This window comes from Oncorhynchus nerka, linkage group LG10, assembly GCF_034236695.1.
Source record: "Oncorhynchus nerka isolate Pitt River linkage group LG10, Oner_Uvic_2.0, whole genome shotgun sequence".
NCBI classification, from domain to species: Eukaryota; Metazoa; Chordata; class Actinopteri; order Salmoniformes; family Salmonidae; genus Oncorhynchus; species Oncorhynchus nerka.
In genome coordinates, this window is record NC_088405.1 from 88,701,208 (window position 1) to 88,723,865 (window position 22,658).

The following is a 22,658-nucleotide window of genomic DNA, read 5'->3' on the forward strand; positions in this document are numbered from 1 at the left end:
GGGCGGAGTGGATTCAACCCATGTGAAGTTACTATTTTTCAGACAGTCTTTTTCATCAGCAAGACCAATTCCTCGTGTTCAAAGGAAGTTAGAGATACAACGCCGGTGATAACGATACATTTCCCTTTGGACTTTGGAAGTTGTTGGGCGGAGTTGTTTTATTTAACATATTGTAGATATATTTTGAAATTGATGTAGAGTATTATCTATTTTCATTTTGCTCTGGCAAACAGCAGCAAGACAGCTGATGTTCCGTTTGTCAGTGTTTCTATGTTATCTGGCCGCGGTGATTCTCATGAACCTCAGTCATTTCCCTCGGTAATGTTCTTCTCCCAGGGCCAATTATTGCAGAGCAACTGATGCAGGCTGGTAAGGTGCAAACCTTTTATGCGTCCGTATATTTCTTTGTACTCTCAGAACACAGATTTTTCAACTGCACAGCTCTGTCAATTGTACATTTTGACAGCGGTCTCTTGGACATCCTCCACTAGGCTATTATTCGACGACCACTAGGACTGGCTTTATAAGGCTTCTTTATCAAAATCTACGTTCAGTTTGTTGAATTATTATTTGTAGCTTTAAAAAAAAAATTAAACACCAAGATACCTTGTTTAATTTCAAGTAAACACTGAGAGCAACTTTTGGACTTCAATCCACCATCTAAAATTCGGTGGAGTTTTTAGTCATTCATGACGGAAACAATGGCATTGAGTGGAAACTGTAGGACTAACCCTACGTCAAAAGAACAAGGATCTGTTCAGAATAGTTTCCCAGATGTTGTAGAATTAAATGTCGGGGGACAGGTGTATTACACGCGTCATGCAACGTTAGTAAGCACCCCAAATTCCTTGCTGGGCAAAATATTCTCACCTAAGAAGGATGCCACTAATGATTTGGCGCGGGACCCTAAGGGACGCTATTTTATCGACAGAGATGGATTTCTATTTCGATATGTGTTGGACTACCTCAGAGACAAACAAGTTGTACTGCCCGACCATTTTCCAGAGAAGGGGAGGCTCAGGAAAGAGGCGGAGTACTTCCAGTTGCCAGACTTGGTCAAACTATTGACGCCGGAAGATTTAAAACACAGCCCAGACGAATACTTCCACAGTGATTTTGAAGATGGTTCTCAAGGCAGCGACCACAAGATGTGTCCGCCGTCGTCACTCGTTCCGGCAGACAGAAAAAGTGGATTTATTACGGTTGGGTACAGGGGCTCTTGTACAATAGGCAGAGAGAGTCAAACCGACTCCAAATTCAGAAGGGTCCCGCGGATTTTGATTTGTGGGAGGGTTGCGTTAGCCAAGGAAGTTTTTGGGGAGACCTTGAACGAGAGTCGAGATCCGGACAGGACACCGGATCGATATACTTCCAGGTTTTACCTGAAGTTCAAACACCTTGAGAGATCATTTGACATGCTGTCCGAGTGTGGTTTCCAGATGGTTGCCTGTAACTCTTCAGTCACAGCGTCATCCGTGAATCAACACACAGAAGACAAGATCTGGTCAAGTTACACTGAATACATCTTCTATCGTAAGTGGCTTTCGTTTTTACCAGGTGTCAGTTTAACTACACACCCCATGTCAAATAGTCCTCCAAGTCACCACTAGAAGGCACACTTGCTTCACACGTTTCCCCCAGGCATTCTGCTTTTGAAGTAGCTCTGAGAGTGGTCACACACGCACAAGAACATGATGCACAGAGATAGTAACTCAGTCCCCGGCTGTGAGTGCCAGTGATCAATGCTTTGCCAAACTGTGTATCTTATGTGGAAATTCTATGTTCCAATCCACCCTGTAAAAAGACAACTGAAAACAGCCTTCTACAAGTTGAGCAACATCATGTGTATTGTGATTGCTAGTATGTGTTGAGGACAGTCTGTCTGCCCACTCTGGAGTTAATCTAAATCGATTTCACTCCTTTTAATTGGTTTATATGAGCTCCCTCTTATCGTGCTCTGTTGAATTCCCCCATGGGCCTAAACCCATTTGTTCCCAGAATTCCTACCTGGAAGTGCTATTCATCTTCCATACTGAGTGTGCTGCAGCCTCTCTTCATTTCTCTCCAAGCCATCATTTGGAGGCAGGGTAGGATGATGGCTTTTATAATGGCTCTCATAATATTTTATGGTGCAACAAAATACCACATATAATCAGAGATGAAAGTACATAATGTGTTCCTTTGCTGCAAAGGCTCTGCCAAAAGGTAGAATGCAAAGCAAGCTTATACTGTGACTGCATTCCACTCTGAGCTCATAAAACATATTGAGACCATTTTTTAAAGCATATACTGTAGATACTGCTGTGTCAGTAAGTTAAAGGGAGATGTTATTAGACTTCCAATGTTGGGAGCATTCTAAGTTTCCTGATTAACAGTTGCAACAATCTCGAGATTCTCCAAGTTATTCCTTTAGAAAATGAGCAGATACTATTCCACAGTAGGTAAATCTGTGTCATGAGTCACACAGTTCTGATGAGTAGCATGCAATTTGTAAGTCGCTCTGGATAAGAGCGTCTGCTAAATGACTTAAATGTAAATGTAATTGTCACTGTCTGGTCTACACAAACGCAAGTTCCAGTGACACCCTGTCTATTTGTCAATGAGAGTATGCTCCGAAGACCTCTCCTTGTTTACAGTGAAATAACATTGCTTTCTGGATACGGTCAACCAATATTTAGCTGGTGAGTGCACACAGGAAGTTTGTAAAGGTTGAAGGCACCCAGTGGAATCAATGAAGTCAGTGACAGCCTCTTGTTAGTCTTCTCTCCCTCTCTGGCTCCCTGGCACGCTCCTGCTCCCCCGTCGCCCCTGGCAGAGTGCACCAGTTGCCTTTCATAGGCCTCACTGCTCCGTCTCGGCGGCTGCGTCGCCTGCTAATTTATTTACCAATTTGTCGCATGGTTAGAGTGATTGATAATCAATCATTTGCAAAGACATTATGAGGACTCACTGTTAGGGCCTGCATGTCGAAGACATAATAAATCATGCTACCATTTTTGGTGGCAAAATAATAATTTCTAAACTGTTTGCAAAATGATTAATTTCACCCGGGCCCCTCCTTTTGGTGTAAATGTGTACATTAAATGATTACGTTAGAGAAGATTCTGTCATTGTGAAGGCCTTTCATATGTTGATGGTAAGTCGTGTGACAGGGAACTCTATTAGCTTAGAAATGAATAATTCTCCTGTAATGTGTTGTGGCAGGTGGGTGGCAGGGTGCATGGCACCATTTGTGACCCGACACTTTCAAGACCTTAACACCTCATCAGAGTGGAATCATAAAAACACACATGCACCGGTTTCAGCTGGATCAAGGTGCTAAAAATAATGAACATTTTACAGTAAAATGTTGGTGTGACATTTTGGGATGGAGCCCTATGCCTGTTTCAACCAATTAGCTTATCTGGAGAAAAGGCATGACAGTGCAAAGACTGCTCTTGATAGGTGCAGCTGCTCCACAGTCCAGTCTTTCAGGGGGGCAGTCACCAAGCCCAAAGTCTGCATTATTCAGACTGAACCAGGGAGGCAGGGGAAGAGAGGAGAGAGGAAGGATATCTGCATAGGATGGAATGGATTGTCTGGCTGGCCCTTGACCTGCTCTCCAAACTGTGTAATGACTGCAATCACAGGCCCCAAGGCAATCCTGGGAACTCTGGAGATGCTGTGCATTTGACTAAGTAAGACCTGTTGAGGGAGAGATTGCACAGCGAAAACAACCTGCTCCCACGTCTCTATCAATCCATTTTATTTTCTGATGTTTTCTATGCATGGTTGTATGCACAGTGGATTGAAAAGGCGGATGCCTCTGCTGTTGTGATGGAGTAAGTGCTCTCTGGTGCAACAGATAATGGGAGAAAGAGTGACTGGAGGGACTTCACAAATACACTGATGCTGCCATACATAGCGTAACACTGGGCACTTGGCTTTGGCAGAGTATTGAAAATAACATAAGCATTTGTTAAAAAAAAGAAGCCCTAATCGCAATGACAATTTCGAATAAATACGTGTATGTCATTGCATTATTGGATATCTGTTGAGGTTAGAGTAGGTGCTCGATAAATCCTCTCTTGCAATTGATGCACCTAGACAATAAAATGGCAATCAGCATCTAAATGTAACTTAGAGGAAGGAGACCTTTGATTTATATACACAGCATATCCAAGTCTGTCTGTAGACTGTCCAGAAATGTCATCTTTATCCAAGGAAGTACATGTCACCAACTATAAGAAAAACAAAGGAAACTTTTGAATGTGGATATCCATGGTGATGAGACTATTCCTTATAATACTGACCCTTCATACCTATGAAACTTAAATGACCAATCTGCACTTTTGAATGTGGATATCCACATGGTGATGATACTGACCCTTCATACCCATGAAACTTAAATGACCAATCTGCACTTTTGAATGTGGATATCCACATGGTGATGATACTGACCCTTCATACCCATGAAACTTAAATGACCAATCTGCACTTTTGAATGTGGATATCCACACGGTGATGATACTGACCCTTCATACCCATCTAACTTTAAGTACCCATCTCAACTGCTTGGTACTGCACAGTTTTGGTACCCATTTCGCCAGAAAGTGGCCATGACATTTCCCATTTGGAGAGTAGAGTTATTCTTGTTGTAATTCTAGAAGAAGATGGGTGCAATGGGCCCACCGATGTTAAAATGAGCCTTTAGAAAGATTATGCTCTCCGCTTACTTTAACACGTTTATGTTACTCTGGTGAGCTGAATCATTTCTACCTATAATGGAACTGTAGAGATGTTCTTGAGAATGTAATACTTGTGTAGCCAATATCAATTTTATGAAAAGCTATCCAGCGCCTTAGGCTTGGGGCAGGATAATATTGTTTCAAAAATGTTTATTTCAATAGAATCCCAGTGAAGATACCACCAAGATATGACTAGCAGTTCTTCCTTGATGGCATAGCAATAGCAGGGATGGGCAACTCCATTCCTCAAGGGCCTGATCAGTGTCACACGTCTGCTCCAGCTCCAGCTAACACACCTGACTACAATAATCAACTAATTATGATCTTCAGTTTCGAATCCAATTAGTTGAATCATCTGTGTTTGCTAGGGATGGGGGGAAAGTGTGACATCACTCCGGCCCCCGAGGACTGGAGTTTCCCATCCATGATCTATAGCTTGATGACCTGTGGCATTGTTGATATGGATTTGAGAAGTGGTATTGCAATGGACCAATATTCTATTAAGAATACAATCCTTAATCCTGAAACCTGAGCTTCATATGCATCTGTGCGTATGTGGTCCTGGAATATATGCTTTTCCAATCTTCATGGATGACAGAGTTTGTTTTGTAGTCTCACTGTGTGTGTTTGTGATAGTACAAATGTAGGATACATTTACTGATAACCCACACTAACACACAGTTATATTAACAGTATTGCACTTTTCATGTAGCCTACTTTTGGCCAGCTAATAGCCTAACCTCTGATCATTTTACAAGGCGGCAGGTAGTCTAGTGGTTCAAATCAAATCAAATCAAATCCAATTTTATTTGTCACATACACATGGTTAGCAGATGTTAATGCGAGTGTAGCGAAATGCTTGTGCTTCTAGTTCCGACAATGCAGTAATAACCAACAAGTAATCTAGCTAACAATTCCAAAACTACTACAAGTGTAAGGGGATAAAGAATATGTACATAAAGATATATGAATGAGTGATGGTACAGAGCGGCATAGGCAAGATACAGTAGATGGTATAGAGTACAGTATATACATATGAGATGAGTATGTAAACAAAGTGGCATAGTTAAAGTGGCTAGTGATACATGTATCACATAAAGATGCAGTAGATGATATAGAGTACAGTATATACGCATACATATGAGATGAATAATGTAGGGTATGTAAACATTATATTAGGTAGCATTGTTTAAAGTGGCTAGTGATATATTTTACTTCATTTCCCATCAATTCCCATTATTAAAGTGGCTGGAGTTGAGTCAGTGTGTTGGCAGCAGCCACTCAATGTTAGTGGTGGCTGTTTAACTGACTTGCCTAGTTACATAAAGGTAAAATAAAAAAATTAACAGTCTGATGGCCTTGAGATAGAAGCTGTTTTTCAGTCTCTCGGTCCCAGCTTTGATGCACCTTTACTGACCTCGCCTTCTGGATGATAGCGGGGTGAACAGGCAGTGGCTCGGGTGGTTGTTGTCCTTGATGATCTTTATGGCCTTCCTGTGACATCGGGTGGTGTAGGTGTCCTGGAGGGCAGGTAGTTTGCCCCCGGTGATGCGTTGTGCAGACCTCACTACCCTCTGGAGAGCCTTACGGTTGTGGGCGGAGCAGTTGCCATACCAGGCGGTGATACTGCAGATACATCTGTAGAAGTTTGTGAGTGCTTTTGGTGACAAGCCGAATTTCTTCAGCCTCCTGAGGTTGAAGAGGCCCTGCTGGTTAGAGCGTTGGGTCAGTAACCAAAAGATTGCTAGTTTGAATCCCAGAGCAGACAAGGTGAAAAATCTGTTGATGTGCCCTTGAGCAAGGCACTTAACCCTAATACCTCCAGGGTTGCTGTTGAATGTCAAACCCTGGCTGTGACCCTGCTCTCTGGGGGTCTCGGGAAGAGTGGGATCTGCAAAAATCAGGTGTGAAATAGAACAAATATAAGCTCCCACCATATTGTTATGGACTAAATGTTCAAATCCTGTTGCTGCAGTATTATGTTGCTGTGACAGTATCGGTCAAAGTAAGATGAAATGTTCCAGCTTTGAAAGTCCCCTTACATGTTTGAAAGAGCTACATATCGAGCCTCAGGGAAATCTCCTATGTGCTTTGAATTTTTCATCCCTTGTGTTGCACTTGAGCAAACATATAGAATATTTAATTTGTTTGCATCAGGACCCAGGATGCAACTGGCTTTAGACCCCGCTTTTTGATTACTGTGAGAAGTCAGCCGGGGGCCATGGTAAAGATACCAAACATGCCTCGGAGGTATACCTCTAATTGTGAGATCAGTATGTTCAGCTCTGTTGATGGGGGCCCAAGGTGTTGGTAATGTATTCAGGAGGGTGTGCGTGCCTGTGGAGGGGAATGTGTGTGTGTGTGTGTGTGTGGAGGGGAATGTGTGTGTTTGTGTGTGGAAGAGGCAGACAGAGCAGACAATTATCAAAATCCATCACCCCTGATTCAAATGTTTGCCCATTAGAGATGTTATAGGCTGACATTTCTGTGCAGAGCTACCGTTTAATCACTACGCCTTCTTCCACGGTGTTGCCAAGATGTCTGCAATCAGCACACATCCTGTCCAGCAGAGCGCCGACCAGAGACATTGTAGCTGGACCCACAGCAATTAGCCTGCAACACAAAAATGGTCAACACTGGTTAAGCTCTTAAAACTGTGAAGCAGGGAGATAAGCGCAGATATGTATAAATGTGTAAATGTATATGCTGTAATGATCTGTCCTGATCTGTACCAGCGAGGGGCCCAGATCCTTCCTCCTGATTATATTGCACCAAGGCCAACTGAAGGACGGCTTTATTGTTTTGATTCATTGGCTTCAGAGAGTTTTTTTCAGCTCTCCCTCGTCTTCAAAACCTACTATTGAGTGGGTCAGCTTCTCCCCACATTCCTCCTCTGGTTTCCCTTCAACTCTTACAGAGGGTGAACTATTTCCTTCGACTTGCAGAGGCAGACATAATGCTAACGGCCACGCTAACAGCCACCACGCTAACAAACCCAACGCTAACAACAGCCAGAAAAGGTTTGTCTCATTCTCAGGCAGCTTAATGCACTGTGTAACTGCACTAAGAGCTGCAGAACACTCTGCAGTCCAGGGAGTTTAATGCCACTCGATTCTCGGATCAAGCCTTTGTTCTCTTTCTGTAGCATTTAGTGCATGTAAACGCTGTGCAGATAGATAGGTGGGCCAACTGTGCAAGTAGATAGCTGGGCCAACTGTGCAGATATATAGCTGGGCCGACCGTGCAGATATATAGCTGGGCCGACCGTGCAGGTAGATATCTGGGCCGACCGTGCTGATAGATAGCTGGGCCGACTGTGCAGGTAGATAGCTGGGCCGACCGTGCAGGTAGATGGCTGGGCCGACTGTGCAGATAGATAGCTGGGCCGACTGTGCAGGTAGATAGCTGGACCGACCGTGCAGGTAGATAGCTGGGCCGACCGTGCAGATAGATAGCTGGGCCGACTGTGCAGGTAGATAGCTGGCCTGATCGTGCAGGTAGATAGCTGGGCTGACTGTGCAGGTACAGTTGAGGTCGGAAGTTTACATACACGTAGGTTGGAGTCATTAAAACTTGTTTTTCAACCACTCCACAAATGTCTTGTTAACAAACTATAGTTTTGGCAAGTCGGTTAGGACATCTACTTTGTGCACGACACAAGTAATTTTTCCAACAATTGTTTACAGACAGATTATTTCACTTATAATTAATTCACTGTTTCACAATTACAGTGGATCAGAAGTTTACATACAGTAAGTTGACTGTGCCTTTAAACAGATTGGAAAATTCCAGAAAATGATGTCATGGCTTTAGAAGCTTCTGAAAAGATAATTGACATAATTTGAGACAATTGGAGGTGTACCTGTGGATGTATTTCAAGGCCTACCTTCAAACTCAGTGGCTCTTTGCTTGACATCATGGGAAAATCAAAATAAATCAACCAAGACCTCAGAAAGGAAATTGTAGACCTCCACAAGTCTGGTTCATCCTCGGAAGCAATTTCCAAATGCCTGAAGGTACCACGTAGATCTGTACAAACAATAGTACGCAGTATAAACACCATGGGACCACGCAGCCGTCATACCGCTCAGGAAGGAGACAGTTTCTGTCTCCTAGAGATGAACTTACTCTGGTGCGAAAAGTGCAAATCAATCCCAGAACAACAGCAAAGAACCTTGTACAAAAGTATCTATGTCCACAGTAAAATTATTCCTATATTGACAACCTGAAAGGCCGCTCAGCAAGGAAGAAGCTACTGCTCCAAAACCGCCATTAAAAAGCCAGACTACGGTTTGTAACTGCACATGGGGACAAAGATCTTACTTTTTGGAGAAATGTCCTCTGATCTGATGAAGCAAATATAGAACTGTTTGGGCATAATGACCATCGTTATGTTTGGAGGAAAAAGGGGGAGGCTTGCAAGCCGAAGAACACCATCCCAACCATGAAGCATGGGGGTGGCAGCATCATTTTGTGGGGGTGCTTTGCTGCATACTAATTGAGTGTATGTAAACTTCTGACCCACTGAGAATGTGATGAAAGAAATAAAAGCTGAAATAAATAATTCTCTCTACTATTATTCTGACATTTCACATTCTTAAAATAAGGTGGTGATCCTAACTGGCCTAAAACAGGGAATTGTGAAAAACTGACTTTAAATGTATTTGGCTAAGATGTATGTAAACTTCTGACTTGAACTGTAGATAGCTGGGCCGACTGTTCTCTCCAGTTCTGGTGTATGCTGCATTTCCAATGATTTCTTTACTTCAGCTGAAGCATGCAGAGCCGGGGGCTGATGGGCGGGTGCTTTTGTTTTAGTCTCATCTCTCATTGCTGTGCTTCATTACCTCATTATTTCCACCTTAGCAGTTACTGGTGCTGTTCTACTTCACAAAATTACCCAAAGACAAATGTCCACAATGTGTGGACAATAAAGTTTTTCTAATTCTAAATTCAAATTTTTGTTTGACTGTGTCATTGTGCCACTGCTGCCCCACAATGCAAGGTTACCAAGTCTATTTATGTAGAAAGGAGTGAGATGCAATATTGCCTTGGCTTTCTGTGTGAATGTAGTGCCTTTCCGTAAGGTTCACATTACTTGCTCATAGATACGGCATTAAGTGTAGTATACACTGTTTCGGGTTTTGAATTCTACTGTCAACAGTTGCAATGGTGAGGTAAAATCAGTCCTAGATGATTTACAACTAAATAAACGCTTGAGAACCTTGAATTTGACAGTTTGATACAATTGGAAGCTTCTAGATCTTTAGGTAAACCATACTGCATTTCACATACCCAGCTGAAGTACCTGGTTGTAGGCTGTAAGGTAAACCATACTGCAGGAGCGGGGCGGCAGGGTAGCCTAGTGGTTAGAGCATTGGACTAGTAACCGAAAGGTTGCAAGTTCAAATCCCCGAGCTGACAAGGTACAAAATATGTCGTTCTGCCCCTGAACAGGCAGTTAACCCACTGTTCCTAGGCCGTCATTGAAAATAAGAATTTGTTCTTAACTGACTTGCCTAGTAAAATAAAGGTAAAATAAAATAATAAAATAAAAATTCACATACCCAGCTGAAGTACCTGGTTGTAGACTGTAAGGTAAACCATACTGCATTTCACATACCCGGCTGAAGTACCTGGTTGTAGACTGTAAGGTAAACCATACTGCATTTCACATACCCAGCTGAAGTACCTGGTTGTAGACTGTAAGGTAAACCATACTGCATTTCACATACATGGGTGATGGAGCTAATTGACATGGCTAGACTACAGCTTATGCTGTGTCCCTCTACCAGTGGTTGATTTATAGAGGGTCCTGGAAAAGGAGGAAACTCAGTGGAGGTGCTCTCTGTCTGTCTCCTGCCTTATCTTACTTTATACATATTTATACAGTTGATGAGGGGGTTGATGAAGGGATGCTGTTTGTTCCTTTCTGCAGCTCCTGAGAAACTCTCCTGAGTGCAGAACTGATTTCCTCTCGACCCCTCTGTGACACAGAAAAATGGCCCAGATTGTCACCGTCAATCATGAGTTTAAATTGTCACCCTGTCTGCCTGTATTTGGTAGACAGTAAATGACTGCAGAAGAATGTCTCAGCTTGTCATCGCCTTCGCACAATAAGTTCCCATTAGACCCCAGCCAGCTGGGAGTTCCTGGGTCACCCACTCACTGGAGGATCCCTTGAGCTATATTGCAAGAATAGGGCTATTGACTTATTCCCAAGAGCTCATGAAGGATGAGGTTCTAGAATGGGTGGGTTTTATGATGTGAATTGGTGCATCTTCTATACCCTCCGTACTCAAATGTTCTTCTTCTTAATTTTTTTACTAGGTCTGGGTTTTGACCCCTGGTATCATATAAACACACATAAGACATGGAATAATGCATAGAATTTGTGGAAATTAGCTTTAAAACAGCAAAAAAATCTCTGCCCCATGCAACATGTGTAGAATTGTGGGAAATTAGCTTTAAAACAGCAGAAATATCTCTGTCCCATGCAAAATGTGGAGAATTGCGAGAAATTAGCTTTAAAAAATTCACACCCGATCGTAGACATTCAGAAATAGTAAACTTTGTAGCTTTGCAGCTATAGATACAAGTATAAAAGATAGTCTACTGTGGATATTCTGAGATTTTATGTATATTTAAAAGTACATTTGAATTGAATGCGCAATCACAATTGAATTATGTTACACAGCTGATGTGTAGTTCAGTGCAGTATATAAGTGTCATATAACATCTTACTGAAGTTTTACTGATCATTCCTTTATTTTTTAAGTTATTCCCTATGAATCTTCCCTCATACGAGCATTTATGTGGATCATAAATTACAAGGTCACAAGGTTTGGAAAAAGTAAGAAATCACATCTAACGTTATCAACTCATATTTCCTTTCAGTTCAGCAGCTTTTGTGGTATTTAGAGTACAATTGATCACCCGATGTGTGCCCTCTGACAGGTTGGGAAACCGCTTGGCAAATTGCCTGAGCCTCCCACACCCTTGGAGACCTTATAGAAGAAAACCAATTTGAGAGAAATTCAGTAAACAGTGAATAACACAGGGTGCAGATACATTCTCTCACTTAAATGTGCAATATGCAGAAATCTCTCCACCGTTTCCTGGTTGCTAAAATTCTAATAGTTCGCCTAATTTCAGTTTATGTGACATTTCTTTTATATTTATGTCTGTAATAAAGCCCTTTTGTGGGGAACAACTCATGTGAAACCTTCCAGCCATAATGGACTGACTGGCAGGATCGGTGCCAGCCTGCCAGGGAAATGCTCTTTTCAAAAAGGCACAGTCGGCTGGGCTCTGATGGCTGTCTGGAATGTAGCCACATCTAACCTACAGTAGAATGTGGCGAGATGGATAATACCTGAGCTGTGTTTTCACTTCAATGATGCAGTAATACAAATTGCCTGAAAGGGTCTGAAGGAAACTATCCAGGAGCCCTTCAGAAATATAACCTTGAGATGGAGAATGATGTTAAGTCTCCGTCAGCATGCCTTTAAAGGACAGATCGGTTTGTCTTGAAATATTGTAACTTGTAATATCTCTGCTGATGGCTGCACGAATTGTCTGATGTTTTGTTGAAATATTACGGTGGAGGTAAAATGACATTTTCTTGGTAAGCAACTGGGACAGCTTTGTGGGCAGCATATAGAGGAGATGCGAGTTTGATTATAATTGTGACGTGCTCAGCTTGCTATTATGACCCACCTTGAAGTCTACAACAGTGTGAAACTGGCTGTGCTGCCCCTGTTCTGTCCCAAAAGTCATCCTATTCTATATAGTGCACTACTTCTGAACAAGGCCCATAGGCCTCTGGCCAATCGTAGTAGACTATGTAGGGAATAGGTTGCCGTTTGGAACACATCCCTGTCAAGGAGCTATCTTAAGGAATCCTTCTCTTCTCTCAGGGATGAGGCATGACAAACACCCTTGCTCAGAACATGAAAGGAAATTGTGACTAGGCAGCAGTAATTTAACAAACTGCAATTAAGAGTTCTTGCATTAAATATGTCCAGGGCTTTTAATTCAGTCTGGCAATTTAATTAATTTCAGGAAACCACACACACCACTCATTTGAAACTTTTTGACAGATACTGACCCCTGAGAGAGAGGTTCTGGTATATGCGCTGGTATATTTTGGTAGAGCATGTTCCCCTTTGGACTACTCCTACTCACACATCACATGGTGATTTAGACATGATTTACATCTTAGTCATTTAGCAGACACTCTTATCCAGAATGACTTACAGTAGTGAGTGCATAAGTCTTCATATTTGTTCATACTGGTCCCCCATGGGAATTAAACCCACAACCCTGGTGTTGCAAGTGTCATGCGCTACCAACTGAGTCACGCAGGACATTTAATGTTCTTATTTTGTAGGGGCGTGTCGCTCAGGCTTATATACCTCACTGTGACAAAGCCATGACTGTCGTGTAGATTTGGAGTAAGGCGTTTTCCACGCACCAGAAAATAAAAATAGCCCATTATATGAAGACATGCAGCAAGGACAAGCCTATACAACTCTTTGATGTAATGGAATTTTTTTATATATTTTTTTATTTATTTCACCTTTATTTAATTAACCAGGTAGGCTAGTTGAGAGCAAATTCTCATTTGCAACTGCTACCTGGCCAAGATAAAGCAAAGCAGTGTGACACAGACAACAACACAGAGTTACACATGGAGTAAACAATAAACAAGCCAATAACATAGTAGAAAAAAAAGAATCTATATACATTGTGTGCAAAAGGCATGAGGAGGTAGGCAATAAATAGGCCATAGGAGTGAATAGTTACAATTTAGCAGATTAACACTGGAGTGATAAATGATCAGATGAACTGGTGTGCAAACGAGCAGAAAAGTAAATAAAATAAAAACAGTATGGGGATGAGGTAGGTAAATTGGGTGGGCTATATACCGATGGACTATGTACAGCTGCAGCGATCGGTTAGCTGCTCAGATAGCAGATGTTTAAAGTTGGTGAGGGAGATAAAAGTCTCCAGCTTCAGAGATTTTTCCAATTCGTTCCAGAATGATAAATAGTAAGTGTTAAATCATCCCTAGATGATGAAACAGAAGATATGTCACTGTCCTGCTGTCACCATCCAAGCACATCTTCTCACAGATCTTACTGTATATAGAATGGCTGTGGCATAGATAAACAAAACAAAGAGAATAAAATCATTGTCTGATACAGTCTTATAGACATAGTTCGTCGGCCTGAGATATGCTTTCCATGCATGTTTATACACATACAATATACAGTGTTTCATTAAACAAGTGAGTGAATTTGGTTTAGGCAAAATTAAAACAGAACAGCACATTTGTCTAAAGACAGAAAACATATTATTATGGTTAAACACTGAAAATATTTAGTGTGATGACTATGTGACTAATGCTCAATCACATCGGAGACAAAATAACGGAAAATATAATTGCTTAAAAAAACTGTAATCCTGGTGGAAGCAATCTTCCACTCAAACAGTAGAAATTAATTAGAAATTGTTTTCAACATCAAAAAGAATAAAGAAATATTGATACATTTCTTCTAAGCAAAATGTCACTGAGAACCCTAGAGGTTTGCTGAGTCCGTTGTGCTGCACAGACAATGGGTCTCTGCTTTACCTCCAAAGCTCCCATTAACATAAACTCTCCAAATGTCATCCGTGGGAGGTCCAGCAACAGTTATGATCAACATTGGGTGAATATCATTATGTGTGATTATTCCCTTCAAAATGGTTATATGCTATGGTTATATGCTGTGGCCTTTAGTGGCCACTTCCCAGACCTGACCAAGCATAATACCTCCATCTACTAATGTGTTAGAATGCAGTAAGCTCTAGACGTGTGGATATATCTGGCATTAGTGCAATGAAGATTTGTATTATCCTTCTGATCACAAACGTATCTGCTTACTGTTCGCTTACTTTGCAAGTGTACATTTGAAGACAAATGTTTGCAAGATCACAGTCTTGGCTAATGAGCACACAATTCCCTCTACTGCAATGAGAATGCCTGAGTCAACAATCGCCTCGTCTCAACAACTCTTTCCTACCAATGAGCAGTGGAACAGTGCTAGCTAAGGACAATATAATACTCTCTGGAGGCTCTTAGCTTTGCTGTGCTGTGATGAGAATGTTTATAAGTGGACATGTGAGGAAGGCTGATCCGGGAATGTGGCCTATGGCCGTTATAGGCGTTGGTGGGATTGAAGGTCCGTATCAATTGAATAAAGATGTCCTCTCCCATGCTTCTAGTGTAAACAGTTCTAGGAAACCTGGTTGTCCCAGAGGACTAGGTTTGGGTGGCAGGGGAAGTCAATTGTAGAGTATTCCTCTATGACATCTGTGTTATTTGAACTATGCCTTCCTTACCCAAGGAGCTGTAGCTAAGGAGGGAGGGGCAGGAGAACTCAGAGGGGAATATGCAGTAGCTTCATTGATTCTCTGTACAAGCTGTGTGAAGACCAGGGTCATGCCATAAGAAGCCAATTGGGTACATTTCAAAGCACAGTTTCAGGGTTAACAAACATTTAGGGTTAACAACCAACAACCATTTTTATTGTCAAATCGTAAGATCATTTCAACATTGCTTCCTTTCCTCCACCCACAGACACACCATTAGGGAAGTTTGCATTTGCTCTTCAAACGGTTTCCGTGCCTTCCTAGAGACGGCTGAAGTTTTCCAGCGAGTCTTCCAGACATCAAAGCCTAGTCAGGTTTGAGAGAGAGAGAGAGAGAGAGAGAGAGAGAGAGAGAGAGAGAGAGAGAGAGAGAGCAGGACGTTATTCTGTTTTCAGATTCACTCAGGCATGGAGGGAGGAAATGCACTGCACACTTCATAATGCAGCACTCGCACACGGTAACTGAATTAGCTCTGCAGCAAAGCTCCAACATCAGCAGCACCAATGGAGGGAGAAAGACAATGTGTCTGGTTCTGCCTTCTATGGGTCTCTGACTGCATGCGCTTTGAGAGGAACGGTGGCTCTGAGAGGAAAACGTCCCCAGCCGTCCCTTGAGACAAACACAAGTTAATCCTCTCTGAGAAAAATAACATTTCTAGTCTGATGTGCCATTGTTTTGCTTAATTTGTCTCTGTCAGATTCTCTCACTCTCGCATTCTCTTGCCGTACTGTCCAAGTTTGCCTCATTGCACCAATTGCACTGACAGCAAATCATGTTGAAAATAACTCAGATTGCACCACAGCCAGTATAATCCTGAAATTTAGACAGATAGGACACGATTGCATGGAAATAAACTGAGATGTTGTGCAGTAGTTAAATCCACTGCATCAGCCAGCAGCATGGTTTCAGGGGTTTGTGGCCTTATAGTGTAATAAGTTATTATGCACATATAAAACCAATGTTTATCCTTAGCCGTGTACCAAAACGTTTTGTTTGCTGACAGTATGTAGCTGACTATCACAACGGAACTGTGGGCTCAGTTTATGGTCATCTTCATGAGCCATTCCTACAGGCTATTCCCCTGCCACTGCCGAATTCCTCAATCAGTCAAAATATGTTTAATACAACCTTTACAATACGGTAAACTCATTTGGAAATATATGTTAATCTCCAAACATTATGATAAATAATGGAATAATCTCATCAGCATTTAATGCACTGGTTGCTATATTTCATAACCTTTCATATCTTCTTGATATGCCACACCTGTAAAGTGGATGGATTATTTTGGCAAAGGAGAAATGCCCACTAACAGGGATGTAAACACATTTATGCACAACATTTGAGAGAAATAAACGTTTTGTGCGTACAGTCTGGAACATTTCTTTAATTTCAGCTCATGAAACATGGGACCAACATTTTACATGTTTATATTTTTGTTCAGTGTAGCTCCAAATAGTTAATTGGGTGTGGAAATGTCAGTGGCAGTCTGCTTTGTGTTGTGTTGGGGGCCTTTTAGCTTCTAATTCCTGCACATTCAATATGAATGTGATTAGATCTTTCTAAATTCTTTCTCTGCAGTCTCTCCATGGACTGTTACAGTGTAGGCAGATAAACACTCTCCAACACACTGGCCTCTGATTAATTATGAACAGATGATGTCTATATAAACATCCCATAATCTGCAAACAATAGCATGACCATTTTCATGCCCCAACAGAGCCCTCCCAGTGCTCTCTCTCTCTCTCTCTCTCTCTCTCTCTCTCTGTGTATACACTAAATGACCAAAAGTATGTGGACACCTGCTCATCCAACATCTCACTCCAAAATTATGGGAATAAATATGGAGTTGGTCCTCCCTTTGACTATAACAGCCTCCACTCTTCTGGGAAAGCTTCCCACTAGATGTTGGAACATTGCTGTGGGGACTTGCTTCCATTCAGCGCCCAACCATTGCTCTCAACCATTAGTGAGGTTGGGCTCTGATGTTGCGCGATTAGTTCTGACTCGCAGTCGGCGTTCCAATTCATCCTAAATGTATTCAGTGGGGTTGAGGTCAGGGCTCTGTGCAGGCCAGTGAAGTTCTTCTACACTGATCTCGACAAACCATTTCTGTATGGACCTTGCTTTGTGCACAGGGACAATGTCATGCTGAAACAGAAAAGGGCCTTCCCCAAATTGTTGCCACAAAGCTGGAAGCACAGAATCGTCTAGAGTGTAAATGTATGCTGTATTGTCCCTTCACCTGCATTGGGGCAGGTAGTGTTCTCCTGGCATCCGCCAAACCCATATTTGTCCGTCGTACTGCCAGATGGTGAAATGTGAATCATCACTCCAGAGAACGCATTTCCACTGCTCCAGAGTCCAATGGCGGCAAGCTTTACACCACTCCAGCCAACGCTTGGCATTGCACATGGTGATATTAGGCTTGTGTGTGGCTGCTCGGCCATGGAGACCCATTTCATGATGCCTCCACCAAACAGTTGCTGTACTGATACTGCTTCCAGACGCAGTTTTGAACTCAATAGTGAGTGTTGCAACCAAGTACAAACAATTTTTACACACTACGCGCTTCAGCACTCGGTGGTCTCGTTCTGTGAGCTTGTGTGGCCTACCATTTTGCGGCTGAGCAGTTGTTGCTCTTAGACATTTCCACTTCACAATAACAGCAATTACAGTTGACCGTGGCAGCTCTAGCGGTGCAGATATTTGACAAAATGTGAAGTCACTGAGCTCTTCAGTAAAGGCCATTTTACTACAAATGTGTGTTTATGGAGTTTGCATGGTTTGCATGGCTGTGTACTCGATTTTATACACCTGGCAGCAATGGGTGTGGCTGAAATAGCCGAATCTACTAATTTGAAGGTATCACAAACGTGAGGAGAGACGGACCAAGACGTTGAGGTGTTGAGTTCCACATATTTATTATAAAGTGAAACTTAGCAAAACAAAACAATAAATCAAATAAACTAACAACGAGACGTGACTACGTGGTGCACATGCAAAAAACACAAAATAATATCCCACAAACACAGGTGGGAAAAATGCTACCTAAATATGATCCCCAATTAGAGACAACGATTACCTCTAATTGGGAATCATACAAATCACCAACATAGAAAAATAAACTACAACACCACATAGAAATAATAAACTCGAATACCCCCAGTCATGCCCTGACCTACTAGGGATCAAGGGATCTCTATGGTCAGGGCGTGACAGAAGGGGTGTCCACATACCTTTGTGTATATATATACACTACCGTTCAAATGTTTGGGGTCACTTAGAAATGTCCTTGTTTTTGAAAGAAAATCACATTTTTTGTCCATTAAAATAACATCAAATTGATCAGAAATACAGTGTAGACATGGTTAATGTTGTAAATGACTATTGTAGCTGGAAACGACAGATTTTTTATGGAATATCTACATCAGCGTACAGAGGACCTTTATCAGCAACCAAGGGCATGTTGTGTTAGCTAATCCAAGTTTATCATTAATTGATCATTAGAAAACCCTTTTGCATTTATGTTAGCACAGCTGAAAACTGTTGTCCTGCTTAAAGAAGCAATAAAACTGGCCTTCTTTAGACTAGCTGAGTATCTGGAGCATCAGCATTTGTGGGTTCGATTACAGGCTCGAAATTACCAGAAAGAAAGACTTTCTTCTGAAGCTTGTCAGTCTATTCTTGTTCTGAGAAATGAAGGCTATTCCATGTGAGAAATTGTCAAGAAACTGAAGATCTCGTACAACGCTGTGTACTACTCCCTTCCCAGAACAGGGCAAACTGGCTCTAACTAGAATAGAAAGAAGAGTGGGAGGCCCCGGTGCACAACTACATTAGAGTGTCTAGTTTGAGAAACAGATGCCTCACAAGTCCTCAACTGGCAGCTTCATTAAATTGTACCCGCAAAACACCAACATCAACATCAACACCAACATCTCAATGTCATCAGTGAAGAGGCGACTACAGGATGCTGGCCTTCTAGTTCCTCTATCCAGTTCCTCTAGCCTTTTAAAAATGATACACTTGGATTAGCTAACACAACATGCCATTGGAACACAGGAGTGATGGTTGTTGATAATGGACCTCTGCACGCCTATGTAGATATTCCATAAAAAAAATCTGCCATTTCCAGCTACAATGGTCGTTTACAACATTAACAATGTCTACACTGTATTTCTGATAAATTTTATGTTATTTTAATGGACAAAAAAATGTGCTTTTCTTTAAAAAACAAGGACATTTCTAAAGGACCCCAAACTTTTGAACAGTAGTGTATATACACTGAACAAAAAATATAAACACAACATGCAACAATTTACAGTTCATATAAGGAAATCAGCCAATTTAAATAAATATACTAGGCCACAATCTATGGATTTCACATGACTGGGCAGGGGCGCAGCCATGTGTTATTCAGCTTTATTACAGACATAAATACTCCTCAGTTTCATCAGCTGTCCTGGTGGCTGGTCTCAGATGATCCCGTAGTTGAAGATGCCGGACGTGGAGGTTCTGGGCTGGCATGGTTACACGTGGTCTTCAGTTGTTAGGCTGGTTGGATGTACTTCCAAATTCCATAAAATGACATTGGAGGCGGCTTGTGGTAGAGAAAACCTGTAACAACAGCTCCGCTGGACATTCCTGCAGTCAGCATGCCAATTGTATGCTCCATCAAAACTTGAGACATCTGTGGCATTGTGCTGTGTGACAAAACTGCACATTTTAGAGTGGCCTTTTATTGTCCCCATCACAAGGTGCACCTGTGCAATAATCATGCTGTTTAATCAGCTTCTTGATTTTCCACCCCTGTCAGGTGGATGTATTATTTTGGCAAAGGACAAACACTCACCAGCAAGGATGTAAACAAATTTGTGCACAACATTTGAGAGAAATAAGCTTTTAGTGCATATGGTGCATTATTTCAGCTCATGAATCATTGGACCAACACTTTACATGTTGTGTTTACATTTTGTTCAGTGAATATATGTATATATGTATATATACAGGGCCTTCGGAAAGTATTCAGACCCATTGACTTTTTCCACCTTTTGTTATGTTACAGCCTTTTTATAAAATCGATTAAATAAAAACAAAATCCTCAGGTATCTACACACAATACCCCATAATGACGAAGTGAAAACAGATTTTTAGAAATTGAAAAACCTTTGTTTTTACATAAGTATTCAGACCCTTTGCTATGAGACTCGAAATTGAGCTCAGGTGCATCCTGTTTCCATTGATCATCCTTGAGATGTTTTCACAATTTGATTGGAGTCCATCTGTGGTAAATTAAATTGATTAGACATGATTTGGAAATGTGCACACCTGTCTATATAAGGTCCCACAGTTCACAGTGCATGTCAGAGCAAAAACCAAGACATGAGGTCAAAATAATTGTCCGTAGAGCTCTGAGACAGGATTGTGTTGAGGCACAGATCTGGGGAAGGGTAGAAAAACATTTCTGCATCATTGAAGGTCCTCAATAACACAGTGGCCTCCATCATTCTTAAATGGAAGAAGAACCACCAGGACTCTTCCTAGAGCTGTCCGTCCAGTCAAACTGCAGGGAGAAGGGACTTTTTCAGGGAGGTGACCAAGAACCCGAAGGTCAGTATGACAGAGCTCCAGAGTTCCTCTGTGGAGATGGGAGAACCTTCCAGAAGGACAACCATCTCTGCAGCACTCCACCAATCAGACCTTTGTGGTAGAGTGGCCAGACTGAGGCCACTCTTCGGTAAAAGGCACATGATAGCCTGCTTGGAGTTTGCCAAAAGGCACCTAAAGGACTCAAACCATGAGAAACAAGATTCTCTGGCTCGATGAAACCAAGTTTGAACTCTTTGGCCTGAATGCCAAGTGTGAAGTCTGGAGGAAACCTGGCACCATCCCTATGTTGAAACATAGTGGTGGCAGCATCTTGCTTTGGGGATGTTTTTCAGCGGCAGGGACTTGGAGACCAGTCAGGATCGAGGCAAATATGAACAGAGCAAAGTACAGGGAGATTCTTGATGAAAACCTGCTCCAGAGCGCTCAGGTCCTCAGCCTGGGGCGAAGGTTCACCTTCCAACAGGACAATGACCCTAAGTGCACAGCCAAGACATGCAGGAGTAGCTTTGGGACAAGTGTCCAAACTTATAACTGGTACTGTATATAGCAGAGAAGAGAAAGCCACAACCTCTGAAATACAGTAAAATAGAGCCAAAACCTCTGAAATACAATAAGAGAGAGCCTAAACCTCTGAAATATAGTAAGAGAGAGCCAAAACCAAAAATACAGGAAGAGAGAGCCAAAACCTCTGAAATACAGTAAGAGAGAGCAGTAGCCGTCTGAGTCTAGCACTTAGCCATTACATTAGCTAAAAGCTGTTGGACCTACATTAGACCAGTCACTGGTGACTATTGCATCATGATCAGTGATCCATATAGGGCAGGCATATACTCAAAGCAGGCCTCAATGCCTGGTTAGTGGTGTCTCAAACAAGAACGATTAGCTCTTTCTAAAAGTTATAACGCTTAATTGAGTCAGCATTCTGTTGCATTGAATTATACAGCAAGCTGTTTGTAATATTGGATGACTGGCATTTGGAAATTATTGTATTGTGAGGAAGGACATACTCAAGATCAAATTCTGCAGGCTGCTTAGCATTGAAATATGCTCAATATCTTACTAATTGCATGGATTACTGCATTAAATCACTACTTGGCTAGATCCCTCTGCTAATTCTCATCAAGAAGCCTTGGTTTTTAATGTAGTGCTATACACCTCACGAAGAGAGACATGCCCGTAAAGTATACAGTCATAATAAGTCATAGCCAGGGTGCTCTAATATCCAGAAGCCCAGCCCTAGCCTGCAGCTTAGCAAATTGATGGATATGTTTTCCCCTGACCCTTGACCCCACTCGGCCAGCTCTGAGCCAGCACTCAGTCAGGCTTGAATGCCCCCCTACACTTCAGGTCAGATACTATGCTGATACAAACAAAGTGAACAATATGGAGTGTTCCGCTTCTGGTAGTAATAATAAGCAGGTTTTTCATAGGCTGCTAATCGTCTCTGGCAGCTGTAAAAGGACGGGTCACTTGATAGACTCGTGGGGCCTCTGAGGTTGTATGGGGACAGAGGAAGAAGCAAGAGGTGCTGCATGAAGCTATTACAGTAGGATAGGATATGCTGCTGGAAATGCTAAACCTGGACAGCTTGGTCCACAGGACTGACTGACTGGCACACCATGCAATGGCTGTTTGGCACGTTAAGGTTGAGTCTCACCCAAGGGCTCCAAGGCTGTGTGCCTCTGCATGACAAGCCCCAGCATCAGCCCCAGCCTCCTCCTAGTTCTATCTGAACAGTCACTCTGAATAACCCAACAAAACAGAAGAAAAAAGGGGAACTGCGGGCCGTCTCTGTCTCTCTCTCCCTACGTCCCTCCGGTCCTTCCGCATACAAAATGCTCTTGTCAAAATGTCAAACTCTTACTCATGCATGTTCCACTGTTTCAATGGGTCCCCGTGCTT

The 22,658-nt window shown here is 42.1% G+C and overlaps 1 protein-coding gene across 1 annotated transcript in view; it reads left to right on the top strand.

Annotated features, from left to right (window-relative positions):
• Positions 1-689: 689 nt before the first annotated feature.
• Positions 690-22,658, top strand: part of kctd16b (potassium channel tetramerization domain containing 16b) — a 138,758-nt gene continuing 116,789 nt past the window's right edge. Inside the window, exon 1 of the mRNA XM_029671796.2 lies at positions 690-1,533. Within this exon, the coding sequence (XP_029527656.1) occupies positions 690-1,533 (844 nt within the window). The remainder of the gene's footprint in view (positions 1,534-22,658) is intronic.